Below are 20,404 nucleotides of genomic sequence, written 5' to 3' on the forward strand. Positions count from 1 at the left end.
TCTGTAGTACAAACCTGCGGGGATTTACTTGCCAAAATGTAATAGTTGGTGCCATTCACACCTGCGTTTTTGCATTTCAAAATGTGAAATGCAGGGCAATGAAATGAAAAGAGAAAGGTCTAGATACACGTTTAAAACAACAACAACAACAAAACACTTAACTTGAGCTCCATGTTTTAGAACGCTGTGTATTGTGCAAGATGATGCAAAAGACGAGATGTGAGTGCAACGGTCAAATGGGCAAACTCTGTCCTGGAGGGCCACTGTCCTGCAGAGTTTCGCTCCAACCCTAATCAAACACACCTGATCCAGCCTACTAGAAGGCTACAGGCAGTTGAATTTTATCAGCTTTATAAACTCTGCAGGACAGTGGCCCTCCAAGACCAAGTTTGCCCATCCTTAGTCTAGCACATGAAAACAATTGAAAAACAGCACAGTGGAACAAAAAAAAACTAGTTCCCAAAGTAGAACTCTACACTGCGTCATGGAGTAGAGGCTATGGGAACACTCCTCATGAGCCGATGTCTGAAGCATGTGTGTTACATGTCAATTTTGATTAGCTACCACAGTCAGGTGACGTCACAGGAGCGCAGGCAGAGTATATAAGGGCACCTAGAGTGAACGTCATCTGCTTCTTTGTCTTAAGGAAGCCATTTGTTGTCTGTGCATGTGATCTCTGTATTAGTGACTACACTGTAAAAAAGAATTGTTGCTTTAATTTAAAAAAGTAAGTTACCTGACTGCCTTAAAATTTTGAGTTCATTGAAATTACAAATATGAGTTAATAAAAATTAAGACAATTGGTTTAATCAACAGCAACTCAAAATATTATGTTATCTGAACCACATTAATTATTTAAGTTGATCTAACAACATTTATTTTATTTTTTTATAGTGTAGTAGGGGTGTAACGGTTCAAGTCACGTTCTGTACGTACCTCGGTTTTGGGGTCACGGTTTGATACGAATGCAGTAACAACAAGAAACAACAACAAATCCCCAATGCTAGGTTTATTTTCATTTATTTTGAACAGACAGTAGTGCAAATTACAGTTTGTTCCACCTAGCGGCATTTAGTCACCCCTGAAGTAATTGGTATAGTACAGCCTCCTTTAGTATATTAAGCACTAAGCAGGAAACAAAATGCACTCTTGAATAAAAGCATCTCTTGTGTTACAAAAGTATGAAATAAATAGAATAACGAAAAATAAAACTTGTGCAGAGATTCGTTTTTACACTCCAGTAGTGTTTTTCTGCTTACCTCCAGTGACATGCACATCTGGATGATGTCGTCTGATATGTGTTGGCATGTTGGTCATATTTCCACTCACATACCGTACAGGTCAATCATGTACATGTCATTTATATGTCCCACCCATTTCTAGGACACACATATTTAATCACTGGAGTGTAGTAGTGAGACTTCAACTACATAAATCGGCATTTTGTATCATTATATCAGCGGAAACTACTTAAAATACTCCATTGTCCATACTCCAGTTTCGAACGATGATCTCTAGGTGCTCTTATATACTCTGCCAGCATGCCTGTGGTAGCCAATCAAAATTGGTGTGTAACACACATGCTTCAGATACTGTCTCGAGAAGTGTTCCCATAGCGTCAACTCCTTGACACAGTGTCTTGTTCCCCTTCTCAGGGAACCATGCTTACAGTCGTAACCTGAGATGTTTGTGTAAATGGCGAGTTTAATGCTGTTTTTATACAACGGTTCAATAAACAATAATATAATAAGGTTACTTTTTTGTACTGTTTTTGCTTCGCCAGCAAAAAAAATCCAAAAAAAGTTCTGCGTGTCCGTGAAACTCACAGTAGTGGAGTTTCAGCACAGAATAAATCAGTTTTTTGAGTGATTTGATGACTCATTCAATAAGACATTTGTTGCCACCTACTGGCATAATGCTAATCGTTTTGATGAAACCTCAAGAAAGAGTCACTGGAAACCGGCACTACTAAATGCAACTACAGACAACGCAGTGATCAGCTTGAGGATGTTGTGAAATCTGTATGGAGATACATATCACCCCTCAAGTGAAATTCCTGATTGCATGGATTCCTATTGAAATGACTAAATTTTTCTTGTGAAAATTTGCAGAAAAACGGTAAATGTTACCGCACCTTAATAAAACTCTCTCACCCTCTACAATAAATTTAGGAACACTACTAAACTCTGTTTCCTGTCTTTTTTTCTTTCATAACCCCTCTCGAAAAGGGCAGCCCAGCATTCAGTTTTACTTGTTCTGGACGTCCAAGCTTGATAAGTGGTGGGCTGAAAGGGTCATTTGTCATTGGTTTGGGCAGTAAATGTGAAATGTGGACACTTGAACAACAAGGTATGTTAGCGGATGTGAAGTGGAAAATTCCCACAGCTTCAGGGCCCATTTTTAAATTTCATTATTACCTGTGCCACAGGGGACTATGGCATTGTAGCACACCTTCATGTTTCACTACCATTTATCAAAGTTAATTGAGCTAACTGCAGGGAGCGGCCCGTTTCATTTATAGCTACAGTAAACGCTTCAGTGTCAAGCACAGCTGGCAAACGTGCTTCATTTGAGTTTCTGATACATTGACTGAAGGTAATTGGTAATCAGATTGTTCAATACATGGAACCCTTAAAGGATCTTTAAAGTCAATGTGGAATCAAAATCGACATTTACTTAAATTTTAATACACACTCCTAGTCTTATATGTGCTATTTTGACCAGAAAATAAATCCCAATGTATTACACATAAAACAATAATTCACAATATTCATAACTGCAGAAGAAACAATAATGCCAGCACTGAAATCCCAGAGATAAATCAACCAAAGTTCTTCTGAATCTCAGTTCCTACTGTTAAACTTGTACAGTAATTCTGTCAGAGTGCCATGAAAACTAAAGAGCAAAGCTGACCTCATTGCGTCACAGCCACATCAGCCCAAGATCATCTGCCATCATTAAATTTCACTCTGACACAGAAAGACAGAGAGAGTGAGACATTTATCTGACAAAGAGCAACTTGAATGTTTTACTAAACACTTCCTTCAAGTACTGCAACATTTACGTCCGGGTTTCAGGTTTAGGATCAGGCTTATTCTGTAAAGACTGGAGCTGTTGAGCTCCAAAACATGACCAAAAAAGCTTTCTTAAAGGTTCAGAATTTTGGATGTCTCCTGCAATAGATGCATCATTACATGCATCAAAGGTCAAAAAACACTTTGATTTTCTCATAATATACATTGCGCACCACATCATTTCTCATAGAGTCTGAAAACACCTCTCTAAATCCCTCCTTTCTGCGAGCTTACTCTGCTATGATTGGTCAGACGGCCCAGTCTGTTGTGATGCTAAATGTCACAGCACATGTCGGAAACGTAACGGCCATTTCCATATCAGAATTTCAGCTCCAGAGGCTTTCTCAATGCTTGTATACACAGTGATACGAACAGTTTTTATTGTTGTTGTATCAATTCCAGTGCGAATCTTCATTCTTTGGAAGTGCATGAAAAGTGGATTTGCAACACTCCAAACAGCTTTGTAACAGATCAGGGTGTTTTCTCTGTTACTTGTAATTCTCTTTTTTTAATCTGTAGGTGTCAGACTCCTCAGGTAAAGAGAGTAGTATAAAGGAGAAGGAAGAGAGGGATACTAATATTACTTTTACTAATGTTATTTGCATGAAGTGAACCTGAGACTGCTTGCTCCAATTGGATTTGCTTCATACAAATAACATTAGTATCCTTAACAGTCTTAAATGAGTGCCGAACTAACAGTTCCTCAAAGAAACCCACAGCATGCTGAAAAGCTAGACCAACCATGCTAACCATGTGGCTCTCTTTTTCTAACCCTCTCTTCTTTGTCCTTTATACCTGGAGTCCTACTGATTAGGAAGAGAATTACAAGTAACAAAGAAAACACCCTGATCTGTTACAGCGTTACATTGTTACCTAGGTATGTGATAGAAAGTGAGACTGGACGTGCTGATTCAGTTTACAATCGATTCTTTCTTTTAGTAGACAATAACATTATTTGTCGTACACTTTGATCTTTAAAACTTTGCAGACCTTTTACATTCACAAACAGCTGTATTACACACTACATTAAAGGTAATATTCGAAAAAGCATATAGAGGAACTTTAAAGGGTTAGTTCACCCAAAAAATGAAAATTCTTACATGTCGTAAGACCTTCGTTCATCTTCGGAACACAAATTAAGATATTTTTGATCAAATCCGATGGCTCAGTGAGGCCTGCATTGACAGCAAGACAATTAACACTTTCAATGCCCAGAAAGGTACTAAAGACGTATTTAAAACAGTTCTTGTGACTACAGTGGTTTAACCTAAATGTTATGCAGTGACGAGAATACTTTTTGTGTGCCAAAAAAACCCCAAAATAACAACTTTATTCAACAATATCTAGTGATGGGCGATTTCAGAACACTGCTTCATGAAGCTTCAAAGCTTTAGGAATCTTTTGTTTCAAATCAGTGGTTCGGAGCGTGTATCAAACTGCCAAAGTCACGTGATTTCAGTAAACGGGGCTTCGTTACATCATAAGTGTTTTGAAATTTTAATGATTCACCGCTGGGGGGGCGTGACTTTGGCTTTTTGATACACGCTCCGAACCACTGATTCAAAACAAAAGATTCGTAAAGCTTCGAAGCTTCATGAAAGTGTTAATTATCTTGCTGGCAATGCAGGCCTCACTGAGCCATCGGATTTTATCAAAAATATCTTAATTTGTGTTCTGAAGATGAATGAAGGTCTTACGGGTGTAGAATGACATGAGGGTGAGTAATTAATGACAGAATTTTCATTTTTGGGTGAACTAACCCTTTAAAATATTATTGTGTTTTTGTGAAGAATCATCTGAATGGTGTACACTAATAGGAGATGAAGACTTTACTCATAATAGATTTCAATAAAAAGTGTTTTAGTCAAGCAGAAAAGACCCACAAAGACAAAAAAATGAGACTGCAGATTGGTATGGCATAAACAAGGTGGAAAGACTGTAGTAGGTAGGTAGGGTAGGGAATTAATTATTGTGTAGACAGATCTCTAAAACTCACTAGTGTAATTTACATAAAACTCATACATGGTCATGCCTGACCACGTTGATAGTTGGCAGTGACGCTTCTTACTATTGTGGTATCAATTTGCAAAGTACATAAAGAACAGTGATGCTAATAATTTGAAGCAGTCCATATAATTAGTACACTATATTTCAGGTCTTCTAAAGCCATATGCAGTGTTGAGGAAAGTTACTTTTAAAAGTAATGCATTACAATATTGCGTTACTCCATAAAAAAGTAACTAAATGCATTACTTAGTTACTGTTTATGGAAAGTAATGCGTTACATTACTTTTGCGTTACTTTTTCACATCTGAGCTGGGCTGTTTGTTTCTTTGATTTTACAACAACAAAAAGTTATATTTTTAGCAAATGTAAAGGCCCTTTCACACCAAAAGTGAAATGAATAAGCCATAGGCTGAAGGAAATGCTAATTCATGCCTGTATAGCAGAGGGCACAGTTCAAACAAACAAGCCTACCAGCTGTGCTGCAGAACGTAGGAGAAGAAGTAAATGCATGCTCACATTTAGTCTAGAACTAGTCTTAGAGTAACCATCATGTTTACACAGCGCACACAACACCTCTGCACTTAATCCCAATTTCTCTCAACATGGGGACAGGAGATGTGTCAGTCAATAAATGGGAAAACAAAGTAACTTGTGTTACTTATTTGAAAAAGTAACTCAGATATTTTGTTGTAAATTTAAAAGTAATGCGCTACTTTATTAGTTACTTGAAAAAAGTAATCTGATTACGTAACTCGTGTTACTTATAATGCGTTACCAACAACACTGGCCATATAATAGTTTCATATGATGCATATGCTTCAATTTTAGTAAATTCTTTACATAAAGATATGGCTTCAGTAGACTAGGAATTTAGCACATGAGTTTTATGGAATGTATCACTTTCATTGTATGGAAAAGAAGAGCATGAACATTCTGCTAAATGTCACATTTTGCACTCATAAGGGTTTAGAATGACATGACAAAATCATCAGTCCTTTTTTTTTTTAAATTTCTTGCTGATATTATTTTATTTTTAGACCATATCACTCTGGATTATCTCAGGCTGTGGAAGACATGCTATTAATATCATCAACTGATGAGTCATCAACATAATTCCTCACATACGGATGAAAAGACTCAAGACTAATTCTGCCATCCTTCCTCAACTCCCACTGCCAGCATGGGTAATGCCTTTCAAAGTCTTAACATAGGCTTTAAAAAAACCAAGCTAAACCTTTGATTTGCGGGTATCCACTGCTAAATTCTCATAACAGTTTACTAGTTACTTTCTAGTAACATACCTGGAGCTTCAGACCTTAAATATTTGATTTTGGAATAGCATTTTTTGTTAAGTGCAGCAGACGATCAAATCAGTGGCTTTCTTTGAGCTAGTGTGTGTGTGGCCCTCACCTTTCAAGAAAAAAACACCTCTTTTGTCTGGGCCACCTTATCATTTACACTCAAATAATGAGCTAGGTGTCCGTTTTCTCTCAACGTTTAATGAAAAAGCCCTGACAAACAATGCCATTTTAAACCTCATTGTGAATTAATGATGGGCACAAGCTAGACACATCAGACATGGTTCGAAAAGGGCTTTGTTTCAAAGGGTGCGCCAAAGAACCAGCCATTCAATACAAGAAACAAGGCCAAAAACCACAGCCACCACTTTGACTATATTAAGGGGAATGAGTGAAATTAAACAGCATTGTGCCATTTGATCTGTTGTTTTAAGCACAATGTGTTAAGTTGAATATAATTACATATATAATGACATTGGCAATACCAGTCTGAAACAATGTGTTGACAACTTCAAAGAAATCTTCTTATTTATGTCAAGTATTTTATTAAAACACTGGAGAGAAGCCATATCTAGAGACCGGAATAGACACAGCATTTCAACAGGGTAAATATACTCAGAACATTGCATAACAACACCTTGGTAACGACCCACAACACCTTAGCATTGTGTCAGAGAGTAAAGAATGTATAAATGTGAGTTTGTCGGGATAATGAGGTATAATAATAGATATGTGCTGTCCTAACAATCATCACTGAGCTGGATTTAATGTTCCTGTGAAATAATAACCACTTCATAAATAAACCCTCATAAAAGTGGGTTGCTTTCACTGAAAATTACAGAAAGGGCAAACACACATACAGTATGAACAATTCACCTTATATCCAAAGTAAACCCGCATACAAACTCACATTTATACATTCTTTACTCTCTGACACAATGCTAAGGTGTTGTGGGTCATTGCCAGGGTGTTGTTATGCAATGTTCTGATTATTTTTATCCGGTTGAAATGCTGTGTCTATGATATTCTGGTCTCTAGATATTGTTCTGGAGTCTTCAGTGTCACATGATCCTTCAGAAATCATTCTAATATGCTGATTTGATGCTCAGGAAACATTTCTTATCATTAGCAATGTTGAAAACAGTTGTGCTGCTTAATATTTTTGTGGAAACCATTACACTTTTTTTTAGAATTCTTTGACGAATAGAAAGTTAAAAAGAACAGAATTTATTTGAAATATATTTTTGTAGGGCTTCCCTCTAATATTCAACTAACCATTAGTCGACGAGAAGAAAAGCTAACATGGAGGCGCCGATGCGATCACTTGAACTTAAAATACTCCGTCATTTTTGGTCATACAGATAACAGTAATACATCTTTTGAATCTGTAAAGAGTCTACTTTCATTTCTGTGCACTCACAATAACAACAAAACATTGTGCTTTTGTAAAATAATGAAAGCAAACAGGGTGCACTTTCTGCTGTCTCTCTCTGTACACTTGAGCGCGCCAAAAAAAAGAACCGAAACTTAATGTAAACTTACCTCACAGACATGTAAAATATATCTATAGAAATTGAAACGTCGACTTTTAAATGAACCAATTCAAATGGAAACAAATATTCTCAGGTTATGTAATCTATATGAAATGTGCATATAGGTGTGTCCACTACTGCGGAGATGACAAGTCAGCATCATCAATTTCATGACTGCAGCCGAAAATACAGAAAACACTAGTTTATCAATTAATTAAAATGTTAAAGCAATTTCCTTGCTGTTTCATAATCATTACTTCTGCCAGTGCGCCGTGGCAAGCTTTATGCGTGTGCTTGAACGCTGATTAGGATTTGAAGGCATTAAAGGCTCTTTATTATGATTTATGGTCTATTAATAAATGTGAAAAATGAACGACTACTAGTTGACAAGAAAAATCTTTAGTCGAGGGCAGCCCTATATTTTTGTAATAATAAAAATGTCTTTACTGTCACTTTTGATTAATTCAGTGTGTCCCTGCTGAATAAAAGTATTAATTAAAAATAAAACGTAACTGATAACTTTTTACAATAAGCTTAGCATTAGTTAACAAGTATCATAAACAACAATGTACAGTGTTTCACACTGTAAATAAACTATTGTTCATTGATAATGTTTAATGTTTACATAATACATTAAAGGGGACCTATTATGCCCCCTTTTACAAGATGTAAAATAAGTCTCTGGTGTCCCCAGAGTGTGTATGTGAAGTTTTAGCTCAAAATACCCCACAGATCATTTTTATAGCATGTTAAAATTGCCACTTTTTGGGGTTGAGCAAAAACGCGCCCTTTCAGTGTGGGCCCTTTAAATGCAAATGAGCTGCTGCGCTCGGCCTAAGAGGGCGGAGCTTCAAGAGCTCGTTCTCCGGTGTCAGGATTCAGTCAGGATGCACTATAATGTCAGATATATGCAATATGCAGATATATGCAAATATATGCTGCATGGAGATAGAACAGGTATAGTTTGATTACGGTTATAACTTATATTGTCTTCTGGTTTTTATCCACTATATTAGTACAAGTCAGTTTACCGATGAGTTTTATAAAGTTTATTGTACTTCACACAAAAGATGAAGTGTCTGTTTTCACACTAGAAAATCTCTATAAGAGCTTAATAAAACACAGTGCAAGTGTGCATTAAAATATTATCCATAAACTCTCTCTCTCTCTCCCTTGCATTATCATCAGTCCGGTGTGAAATGATTTGCGCAGACATACGAATTTCAGTAGAGTTGAGGGAGCATTTTCTTCGAAAACAAAATGAATCTACCTCGTCTTCAGCGGCTCAGATTTAGGGAGTAAATGGAGAGAGCTATGTGGATTAATCCATCCAGCTACAGAACACCTAAAACGCTTGGGAGACATTCTCGCCAGTACAGTAATGGCGGACTGTACAACTCGCTGTGAACTCGCACAGGGCAGTTCTATGTTAAAACGGCAGTGTCTGTCAACGTTCATGGGCGGGGCCTATGGCTAATGTGACGTCACACTGCCAGGGATTTGGAAACGGCTTGTTCAGAGACACTGCTTATGAATTATGGGGATTAAAAATAGGAGTGGTTGGATTTTTATCATTATAGGGTGGTTGTGTACACACACACTGCCAACACACATTTATGTCCAAACACCATGCAAAAGTGAATTTTGCATAATAGGTCCCCTTTAATGTTAATTTATGCAAATTAAGATATTAAAATATGTAAAATGTATATGCAAAAAATAGCATTAACATAGATTAATGAATCCTATAAATGTTGCTCATTGCTATGTCATGTTAGCCATACTGCATAATGTAAACCTACAGAATCGTATTGCAGGTGTTTGCAGATAACTTTAAGCAATTACGCAAGGACCATTTTATATTGATTGTCTCCAGTTTCTAAGAATCCAGTCAATAAATTCACTTGATAAAGAAAGCTTTTACAAACTGCATATGCACAAAAAAGCCGTGCATTTTAAAAGAAATAAATGAAATCCTTCAATAACAGTGGAACAGAGACATGTTTCATGTGAAACTACAACAATGAACCGCTGTCATCAGTCCTGTCCCAGCCATTAACCACCAACTGGAGCCTACAAGCCAACTTGAACAAAACTGAATAGAGATCATTTCTGATATCTTTGAAGTTTTAATATATGACTGAGCGGAGTCAGCCACTTACACGATGAGGAACCGGTGAGTACAGATGAAAGCAGTTCCCTTCATATCCATAATTAGAACCCACAACACAAAAGAAAGGCAGAACAAGCACCGGGCCTGATGAGCAGGCAGCAAAGTGGAGGACGCAATTTGTGCGAGTCCTCTCTGTAATCAGGGGTCACTCAGTGTGGAGGAGCCTTCTTCCCAGATCCTACTGAAATACAGAAAATTACAGTTCAGAGGGGACAACTGTAACCATGGCAATTTAACCCCCCTGCGCTCCCCCATTTCTTTGACTGCTGCTGACAGCTTAAATGCTCTACTATGATTCCAGCCAAAGGATTAACTTCCACATTTGGATTGCTGACTGTGGATTTTGCATGCAGGAGTTTGCATACAGAAATGCAAAGCTCTTTAGGGAAACGCGAACAAGAAAAAAGACCATTCCCGCCATTAGAGACGGAGGAACTTGCTTAAAGCCTTGCAAAAGAAGAAAATTGCTTTTGTAATTTGTGGTAACTGTGTTTTAGAAAAACAGAATGTGGTTTCTTCAGGGAGAGAGAGAAATGTGCACATTCAGCTACAATATGCAGAAATATCTAAACGCTTTATAAACATGACATTATTATAATTTTTTTGTTGTACAGTGTCCCCAAACAGTAGGACACATTTAAGAATTTCTAAATAGCATAACTTTATATAATAAAAAATATCAAACTAAGTAATACCAGAGCTTTTCTCTGTGCTTTCTGAGCCTTTTTATTATTTTAAACACTATATTTATTGTTGACTGTGTGATGTCTGACATTAATAAAACAACTTTATATTATGTACAGGCATATCCACAATTTATTTATTCATTTATTAATTACACAAAAACTGGCTCAGAAGGTTACATAACTATGTGGGACATGTTAACTAACCCTCATCATACCCACACCGAGACTGAGGTAAAATCTGACACCAAATAAACATGAGTTAATCTCTCCAAGCAGGTTTAATATATTGAACATGAGCCAAGATTGAATTCAGCTGTGCAAAGCAGAAAAAGCCTTCTTATGATCTGTTTCCCCAGTGTAACAGTATTGATACTGTGCTTAAAAAAGATAATATACAAAACTAACTGACATTTGATCGTGATTTCCGAAGGTCTCTATAGTCAACAAAATGTCTCAGAAAAGTCTATTTGCATTGCGATCATCAGAAAACAAATATAAGTGGAGAAGATGTTCAGTATTGAAAATTATCTGAATCACAATTTTGAAAACAAACTGCAAATGAATCGCCCCTTACAAAAAAATTAGTGGCTGATGTGTTTGGTAGTCTTGGACCGATATCTAGAGAGCAGAGTGGCAGATATAATGCTGGTTTAGTTAATTTGCTGAAATTTCAAAATGATCAAATATTGGCTATATACTGTATTGGTTGATAAGTATCAAAAAAGATGTTATGAAATGACCATGTTTAGTGGACATGGTAGCATGGTAATAAGTGTGTGAATTATAGAGATAATTTCAGGAGGATCAAGTTATAAAGATAATTTACAAAGATATTTCAATAACATTACGCAAGTTAGTTAAGCCTATACTGTAAAAAAAAAAAAAATTCTTTTGAGGTTATTATTCATTAGAAAAGGTGGTACTTAACCTATTCAAATGCTGTAAAAACGTGTGTACACTTGTAGCTGATATACACCGATCAGGCATAACATTATGACCACCTTCCTAATATTGGTCCCCCTTTTGCTGCCAAAACAGCCTTGACCCATTGAGGCATGGACTCCACTAGACTCCTGAAGGTGTGCTGTGGTATCTGGCACAAAGATGTTAGCAGCAGATCCTTAAGTCCTGTAAGTTGCGATGTGGGGCCTCCGTGGATAGGACTTGTTTGTTCAGCACATCCTGCTGAATGAGGCCACAGCCACCAGGGAATACCATTTCCATGAAAGGGTGTACATGGTCTGCAACAATGCTTAGGTAGGTGGTACACGTCAAAGTAACATCCACATGTATGGCAGGACCCAAGGTTTCCCAGCAGAACATTGCCCAAAGTATCACACATGCCTTCTTCCCATAGTGCATCCTGGTGCCATATGTTCCCCAGGTAAGCGACGCACATGCACCCGGCCACCCACGTGATTCATCAGACCAGGCCACCTTCTTATATTGCTCCATGGTCCAGTTCTGATGCTCACGTGCCCATTGTTGGAGCTTTCGGTGATGGACAGGGGTCAGCATGGGCACCCTGACTGGTCTACAGCTATGCAGCCCCATACGCAACAAACTGCGATGCACTGTGTATTCTGACACCTTTCTATCAGAACCAGCATTAACTTCTTGAGCAATTTGAGCTACAGTAGCTCGTCTGTTGGATCGGACCACACGGGCCAGCCTTCGCTCCCCATGTGCATCAATGAGCATTGGCTGTCCATTGCCGCTTCACCACTGTTCCTTCCTTGGACCACTTTTGATAGATACTGACCACTGCAGACCAGGAACACCCCACAAGAGCTGCAGTTTTGGAGATGCTCTGACCCAGTCGTCTAGCAATCACAATTTAGTCCTTGTCAAACTCCCTTTTTTCCTGCTTCTAACACATCAACTTTGAGAACAAAATGTTCACTTACTGCCTAATATATCCCACCCAAACAGGTGCCGTGATGAAGAGATAATCAGTGTTATTCACTTCACCTGTCAGTGGTCATAATGTTGTGCCTGTTTTTTGGGCCCAAACTATTTCTTCCGACTTCCTTTAAGCCTTAATATAAGGGGGTCAGACCCACCTGTCACGGTTAAGCTGCAGCAATCCAAGAGAGCACGCAGAAGGATGATTAAACTGACTAAACACAGAGGGAAACAAAGCACTACTCGCTATAACATAACATTAACACTAGACAAGGAACTAAGGAATACCAAGGGCTTACATACACAAGGAAAGCTAATTAACAGAACAGGGAACAGGTGTGAACTAATTAAAAACCATGAAAACTAACTAGTGGCAGGAATATGAGAACAAAGGAAACAGGAACTAGAACTAAACCAAACCAAAACACAATGAAACCAAAATATATGTGACACCACCAAACCCAAACAAATATACCCCAAGCACTACCTATGTTTGGATATGTAACATGATAATATCACGGAATTCTATTTGAAGTACCTTGGAGTCCAATGTAAATACCATGGTACTCTATATGGGGTTATAAGCAGCATGGTATTACCATCCAATACCATAACTGTTCCATGGTACTTTTATGAAAATCCAGCAATAGGCTTCAATTTTTAAAACATGTTATGAGAATATTTGAAAAATAAAGCAGTTCACAATTTAAGCATATTGATATGTTGTATTATGTTGTAATAAGCATTATGGCACTTCATACTGTACATAATATTCTGTTCCTGTACTGACACTTTCCAATTACTATATAATTCAGCTGTAATAACACAGCTACATTAGTAAATTCAATACAACGTAAATAGGCTGTCTGAACACATATTTTTCTGACTAATTACTGCTGTAAGGCATAAATAATGAGCAGTATTCATAAATATTTAGTTACAGTACAGTGCAATATAAAGTGACCTTACTGTCAGTACACTTGAACCCATGTGTGGTAGACCATCTATGTCCTGCTAAAGCCTGTGTGCCTGAATACAGAATTGGTATCTGAACCTGCTCATCTTAGCAGGACACAGCCGGCCAGCATTAGTAGTCATGTCTACCCTCCCATACCTGTCCCGCCACAAAAACTCTGTCTAGACCTACTGCTGAGTCTCTTATGTAACACTCATCCCATTTCCTTCAAACTGTTCTCAAGCAGTCAAACACATAAGGTCATGTAGGCCTAATGTGATTTTAAAAATGACATTATATATATAGATTCACCCTCCAAAAACTTCCATTTCACAACTTTGAGAAATGTTCTGTATATTGTAATTTAAATGTGCTCCTACATATACAGAGGTGTTGATACTAATAAACTTTTATTAGCAGCATATTTTGCTAATCCTCTATAAACAGATTTTCACTGTTTTCATACGTATCCCATCAGCCCACACTGCGATGGCAGCAATAAATCCATAATGTAATAATAATATAGCATGCAGTACACAACTTTGCTATGATTTACAAAAACATTAGCATATGCATGTTTTCCTGCTGCAAATATAAGCATGATTGATTAGGGCATTTAAAAATGTTTTTGCAGATAATGTCACAAGCCCAATTTAACACGCGTGTGATATACAACAAGCTTAAAGGGTTAGTTCAACCAAAAATGAAATTTCTGTCATTAAGTACTCACCCTAATGTCGTTCCACACCCGTAAGACCTTCGTTAATCTTCAGAACACAAATTAAGATATTTTTGATGAAACCCAAGGGTATCTGATCCACACATAGGTAGCAACGTCATTGCACCTTTTGATGTCCAGAAAGGTAGTTAACAAGGAGCCTGCACTGAGTTCACTACATATGACAACGGTTCAAATTGTTGAATAAAGTCATTATATTTGTTTTGCTTTTGCGCACAAAAAGTATTCCTGTCACTTCATAACATTAAGGTTGACCAGTGTAGTCTCGTTGACTATTTTAACCATGTTTTCAACTACCTTTCTGGACGTCAAAAAGTGCAGTGACGTTGCTGCCTATGTACTGGATCAGATTTCATCAAAAATATTTGAATTAGTGTTCCGAAGATGAATGAAGGTCTTACGGGTGTGGAACGACATGAGGGTGAGTACTTAATGACAGAAATCTCTTTTTTGCGTAAACTAACCCTTTAAATAAATGAGACGCTCATGCATGACATAGAATTGAACTTCACCTCTAGCACTAGCCATAGCTGGTCCCCGTTCTTGACATCCTTCTTGTAGAACATTCCAAAGAACTTGACGACATTGTGGTGGTCTGAGAGAGCTTTCAGGATGTTATACTCAGCTTCAATTTCCTCATCAATATCCTGAAATAAACAGATGAATTGAATTGATTGACACTCTTTGCTGTTTTAAATGTAAAATTCAAATTTATTGTAAGGAAAACAGGAATACTCTTTTGGAATACCATGACGGTAAGTAAATAATGACAGAATTCCATTGACAAAATAAAAAAAATTTCATTTTTGGTTTAACTTTTCTTAAAAAAAAAAAAAAGAAAAAAGAAAGAAACACAGGGCAATGGCTCAAACGTCCATTTTCATTTTTGAGTGAACAAAGACATTTCTTAAACTATTCAGTGTTTATTGAAACACAAATGGAGGCACTGAAATAAAAATATTTTTGCTAGTCATTTTATCTATTGAATTTAACAAAGCCAGAAAGGCCATAAAATGTCAGCATTAATAAAGCCCCACAGCAGTGAACTACACACTAATATTTGTTGGCTTCCACGTCCTCCAAGGTTTTTTGACCAACATCAGAAAATTACTGTTTACTGATTGAACCTGGAGGAAAAACAACCTCTGAGTGTGGAATTTTAATGGATATGGTACACAGGTCTTTCTGTGATGCCTTTTGGCTTCAAAAGTGCTCCATATATCTATTACTACACATGATTTCTGCATTTCCTGCTGTTGGAAAGCGGTGAAAACAAATATTTGTGAATATCTGAGGTACAATGACTATGGCAGCTGCAGTCTATTAAATTAAGCCAAGATTTATTTGATCTAGATTAGTAATTTTAAATATACTGGCAACCAAAGGCCATTGAAATACTTCCAAGCCTCCATTCAGGACTTTGAAAGGGTGAACTGGAGAAAAGCAAATGAACACAAATTGCACATTTTCTGAAAAGCCACCTCATCATGATTAGTCTGGGTATGTGCTGTTAGAGGCCCTTTTATTTGCCCAATCACTAAAAAGAAAGAGTGTGTGGCTGGAGAAGTAACGAGCAGGACAGAGGCACAGAGAGCCTTTTGGCGTTATCTGCAGGATATAGATGTTCTGTTCTTAATATGACAGTGGCAAGTGGATGTTCTCAGTGCTCAGTAATTGCCTGCAGGCCTCTCTTAAGGCATAAACACTCTCACAGGTACACACAAATGCGCAAATGCATGCATACAGATGCAGACAAATGTGAACTGATTGAACCTGAAGGGCCTAAAAATGACCCTGCCCTTAATGAACCTGCCCTTCTATGCAAATCTGATCTTGAGTTTGCTCTGTGTTTAAAAATGTTGACTTTATGATATGATATGATCTCTCTTTATGACCTAAAAACACACACCACATACAGGTTTGATCTAGTAGGGTTTTACTCACATGGATTGGATCCAGTATTTTGACGGCGGCTTTGCTGCCATTGACCCTGTTAAGCACTTTATAAACTTTCCCATAAGTCCCTTTACCAATAGTCTCAATGATCTCCCAGGTGTCTGATGGATCTGGAAAGCTGTCAAAGACGATGGATTTCCCTGAGCGAGGAAACATCTTCCCGAACGATCTCCTGAGGAGAAAGAGCACATATTGAGTCTTGAGCCGAATGCTTTTTGCAGTTAGAGACAGCCCGCTCACTGTGTTCCCATTTGACTTATAGTGGCTAACACAGAAGTTGTTTTATCACTTGTGACACCTGTACAGGCAAGATAACACTTTTAACAACCATGTGATGAGTAAAAGAGCTTCTGCATGATAAATACATACTTATATGTATGTATGGGCTTAGTTAGTCTTAGCACAGCTAGGACTATTTCTGTTTGACAGTAATGTTACTCCAGGATTAACAAAATCCATATATAGGGTAGTAACATGTCCTACTTAACAAAATCACCCTTTATTATGTCTGACTTAATGTATTCCTCAGACTTTTGCAAAACTGTTGGCTTTTTGCCTGTTGCTGAGGATGGAAAACTTGTTTTGGACTAAAAAGTCCTGGTTTAATTCATGTCTCAAGGGTTTTGATATCAGAATTTGTGAATCCCTCTTCAAAAAACAATATCTAAGAAAAGCAGGAGGATCTGATCAAAGGTTGAAAGATCTGAGGGTGCAGTGAGCCAATTTACCAAAGGGCCAGAAGTTTGTTTCTTCAAATACATCATTATGTTGAGGTACCTGCCTGTCCTCCTCAAAAACTATGACTTAGTAAAAGAAAAACATTACATTTAATTTGGCACAATACAAAAACTTTGACAGAAACCCAGCAACAGAGTTATATGCATGTTCTGAAGAAAACATGAGTATTCTGGGTAGTTGCCAGGGCGTTGCTATGCAGTGGCTGTGGTGTTCTGGGTGTTTGCTAGGTGGTTGATCACTGGACTTAATCAAAAGAGCTCACCTCCATTTTGGTCTCTAGATATGACTTGGAGGTCTATCATTCTAGGGGTGTGCGATATCGTGATTTTAGATCGTGAAAATTTAAAATGTCTCTACTATCTGCCTTTGAAGAAAGATCATAGTATTGTGCTACAGTGCACATTCAGTTGCATACACAAATCAGTTGTGTTTCTGGCGCCACCTTCCCTACATACTATACAAAGCAACGTACATTCACATTACATGTTTAGCAACGTTCGCTCACGTTTCGCTCACATTACATTTCAGATTCAAGTTTATTAATTGCATGTGTTTTAAAGCCTTGCCAGTTAAGCTTTTTATTCACAAGCTGTTCTGACAAAAGCTTTCTGAGTGCGTACTCCCGAAGCGAGCACGCACTAAAAGCCTGTTAAACAGCATGTAAGTACTAAACTAAGCTCTCTTTTCACATCTTATTGTGCTTAAACTGTCAAATACACACAAGGTTTACATAAACACAGTTGTTGATATCTTAAGTAAATGTAAACAGTTTGGATGTGTATCAGTTTATTAGATCTGTGCATTCAGTCTTACAGTGACAGCCACATAATATACCTGCTGCTGTCTGTGTCAGCAATGTTAATCAAACAACAAAAGACAAAGAGAATATCACCCACTGCTCTTGGCTGAATAACTTTAGTAGTTTAAAAAAGAATCAGTGTATATTTAATTAATCTAGAATGTAGTTTTGTATTGTTTATTCAATTTTCTTACTTGAATGCTACTAATTCTAAATTTTTAGCCTTAGTGACTTGCAAAATTGTCTTAAAAACCAACATGAAAAAGAATTGTGATAGGATCATGGATCGTGATCCTACTGAAAAAAAAATAGTGATATAATATTTTTGCCATATTGCCAACCCCTAATTCATTCAATGCAAATTTTGTCATTTTATTCTCCTCCAACAAATGGGGTCCAATACTGCTCCTGGAGGGCCACCTTCCAGCAAAGTTTAGTTCTATCCCAAATAAAACACACATAAACCAGCTAATCAAGATCTTCAGGTTAACTAGAGACTTCCAGGCAGGTGAGTTGGAGCTAAACTCTGTAGGAAAGTGGCCCTGAAGGAGTAGGATTGGACACCCCTGACCAAGAGCAAATCTTATGTCTGATCACTTAAAAAATAATATCATATCTAAAGTTAAACAAACTAGTCTACTGAGTTGCCTTGAAATGGGAGGAGCTGCCTGTATTATAACAGAGGTCTTCACCCCTGCTTATGGGGACCCACTGTTCTGCAAGGTTTACTTACAACCTGCTTCAGCACACCTGCCTGTGATTTTCAAGTGATCCTGACGAGCTTGATTAGAGTTGGAGCTAAACTCTGCAAGACAGCGGGTCCCCAGGGACAGGGTTGAAAACCTCAGTGTTATAAAATTCATTAATAAAACTGAATGAGACAAGAGGATTGTTGTCAAAGTTGCATAATTTGCTTTCATTTAAATACCCCCCACAAAGCTCTTGCTCCCTGTGATTTAAATACTTTATAAGAGTCATACATTGTTGTGATGGAGAATGTGGGCATGCTTCTTTAATCTGAGTGAATAATGGAGACCCTGATTCAAGCTGCTTTTATGTTCTCGTCTTTGTTGACTGCATGGCTCCAATGGAATAATGTCCAAATTGACTTTCTGGAGCAATAGATGCTTTAAAGTTTGTACGAATTTGCCTTACAAGCATCTAGAAATTTGCCTATTGCCTTCCAGGGATCCAAATTTCAAAATCAGGTTCACTCACCTCAAGTTTTATACCTCAAGTTTTCTTATATTTTTTTAAGTATTGTTGCAAAACATTGTAGATGATCTGAAAATTTTTAAGGATAGTTTAAATACTTTTATAGATAAATAAATATACTATTATATATACTAAATTTCAATTGGATGAGCGTTAAAATGGCTGTAAAAATGAGCATGCACATGAAATATTACAACCTACAGTTAAACTAATAGAACATATTATTTTTCAAGATTGTGTAGAAAAGAACTGTGTAAAAATTCTTTAAATGTTCTCCTTTCATGTGCCACAGGAGAAAAAAAAAACAGTATATGGATTTGAAATAACATGAATATGAGTAAAAAATGACAGATTTTCATTTTTGGCAGAACTATCCCTGCAGTGCAAAGGAATAGTTCATATTTCACCTATTGTTTGTAAGAAGTATCTGAAATTTTGAAAAAAATATATATATATATTTGAAAATCTGGCTTTTTTTTTTTTTTTTTTTTAACAAGTTCCATTTTTCAGAGAAACCCAACTCCCAGCCAAACCCATGACAGTAATATCAGTCATAAATACTTTAGAAAATGTAGCTTAAAAGAAGTAAGAACAACACATTATGTCCAAACAATAGTTAAGCAAACTTGCCATTCTGTAAGTAATCACTGATCTTATTATACTGTCTGTCTAACAGACTCACCATTTGTAACCCTACCGGGTGAAAGTTCAACCAGCTCTTTCTCTACTCTAACTGCAATTAAACCTACTGTCAAGATATAAACGGCATAGGTCAACATGTCACTTACATTCTTTTCTTAAATGGTCGATGAACATTTTGTTGAATAAGTCCATATTGACTCTGTTGAGGCAGTCGCGCCGTGTGAACACTTGTGGAGGAGTTAACCACAGCTAAAGCTAATCTCAGCAAGCCATGCCTGGCACCAGAAACAATGCTAAGCAGCAGAAGATATGTTGGGATTAAGAGGAATTAGTTGACTACGCCATGAGCCTTTCCTCTTTTAGATGCTCATTGATAAAGGTGCCAAAGCTAGTTAGAACAACTAAGAATATAACGCCAGGGGGACTACCTCTTTAACCCAAAGAAAGTAACTAGACAGAGTAGCTTAGGAAGCATCCTTATCCTTTGTTAGGGGTTTTACACCAAAGAAAGCTTTTCATGCAGTGTTTAGTATTTACATAACCCAGCACTTTTGCCATTTTTTTTCTAGAGTACAAATTGGCGCCCAATTAGTTTTTTTAAGCAAAAAAGGCACACATTCCATTTTCTTTAGAATGAATGATTATGTATGTTGGAAGATTCCTTAAATTTTTAACATCATTTGGA

At 37.2% G+C, this 20,404-nt stretch overlaps 2 protein-coding genes across 5 annotated transcripts in view; one reads left to right on the plus strand and one right to left on the minus strand.

The window, feature by feature from the left end:
* The window catches only part of LOC127505693 (protein adenylyltransferase SelO-like), a 557,335-nt gene that overhangs the window by 166,770 nt on the left and 370,161 nt on the right, over positions 1–20,404 (plus strand). The gene's annotated exons all lie outside the window — the stretch shown is intronic.
* The window catches only part of myo3a (myosin IIIA), a 124,200-nt gene that overhangs the window by 72,517 nt on the left and 31,279 nt on the right, over positions 1–20,404 (minus strand). For all 4 annotated transcript variants that reach the window (XM_051881369.1, XM_051881365.1, XM_051881366.1 and 1 more), the window contains 2 exons: positions 16,314–16,497; positions 14,882–15,016 (listed from right to left, as the gene is read on the minus strand). In XM_051881369.1, the coding sequence (XP_051737329.1) occupies positions 14,882–15,016; positions 16,314–16,497 (319 nt within the window). The remainder of the gene's footprint in view (positions 1–14,881; positions 15,017–16,313; positions 16,498–20,404) is intronic.

The sequence above is a fragment of the Ctenopharyngodon idella genome, chromosome 23 (assembly GCF_019924925.1).
Source record: "Ctenopharyngodon idella isolate HZGC_01 chromosome 23, HZGC01, whole genome shotgun sequence".
Taxonomy (NCBI): domain Eukaryota; kingdom Metazoa; phylum Chordata; class Actinopteri; order Cypriniformes; family Xenocyprididae; genus Ctenopharyngodon; species Ctenopharyngodon idella.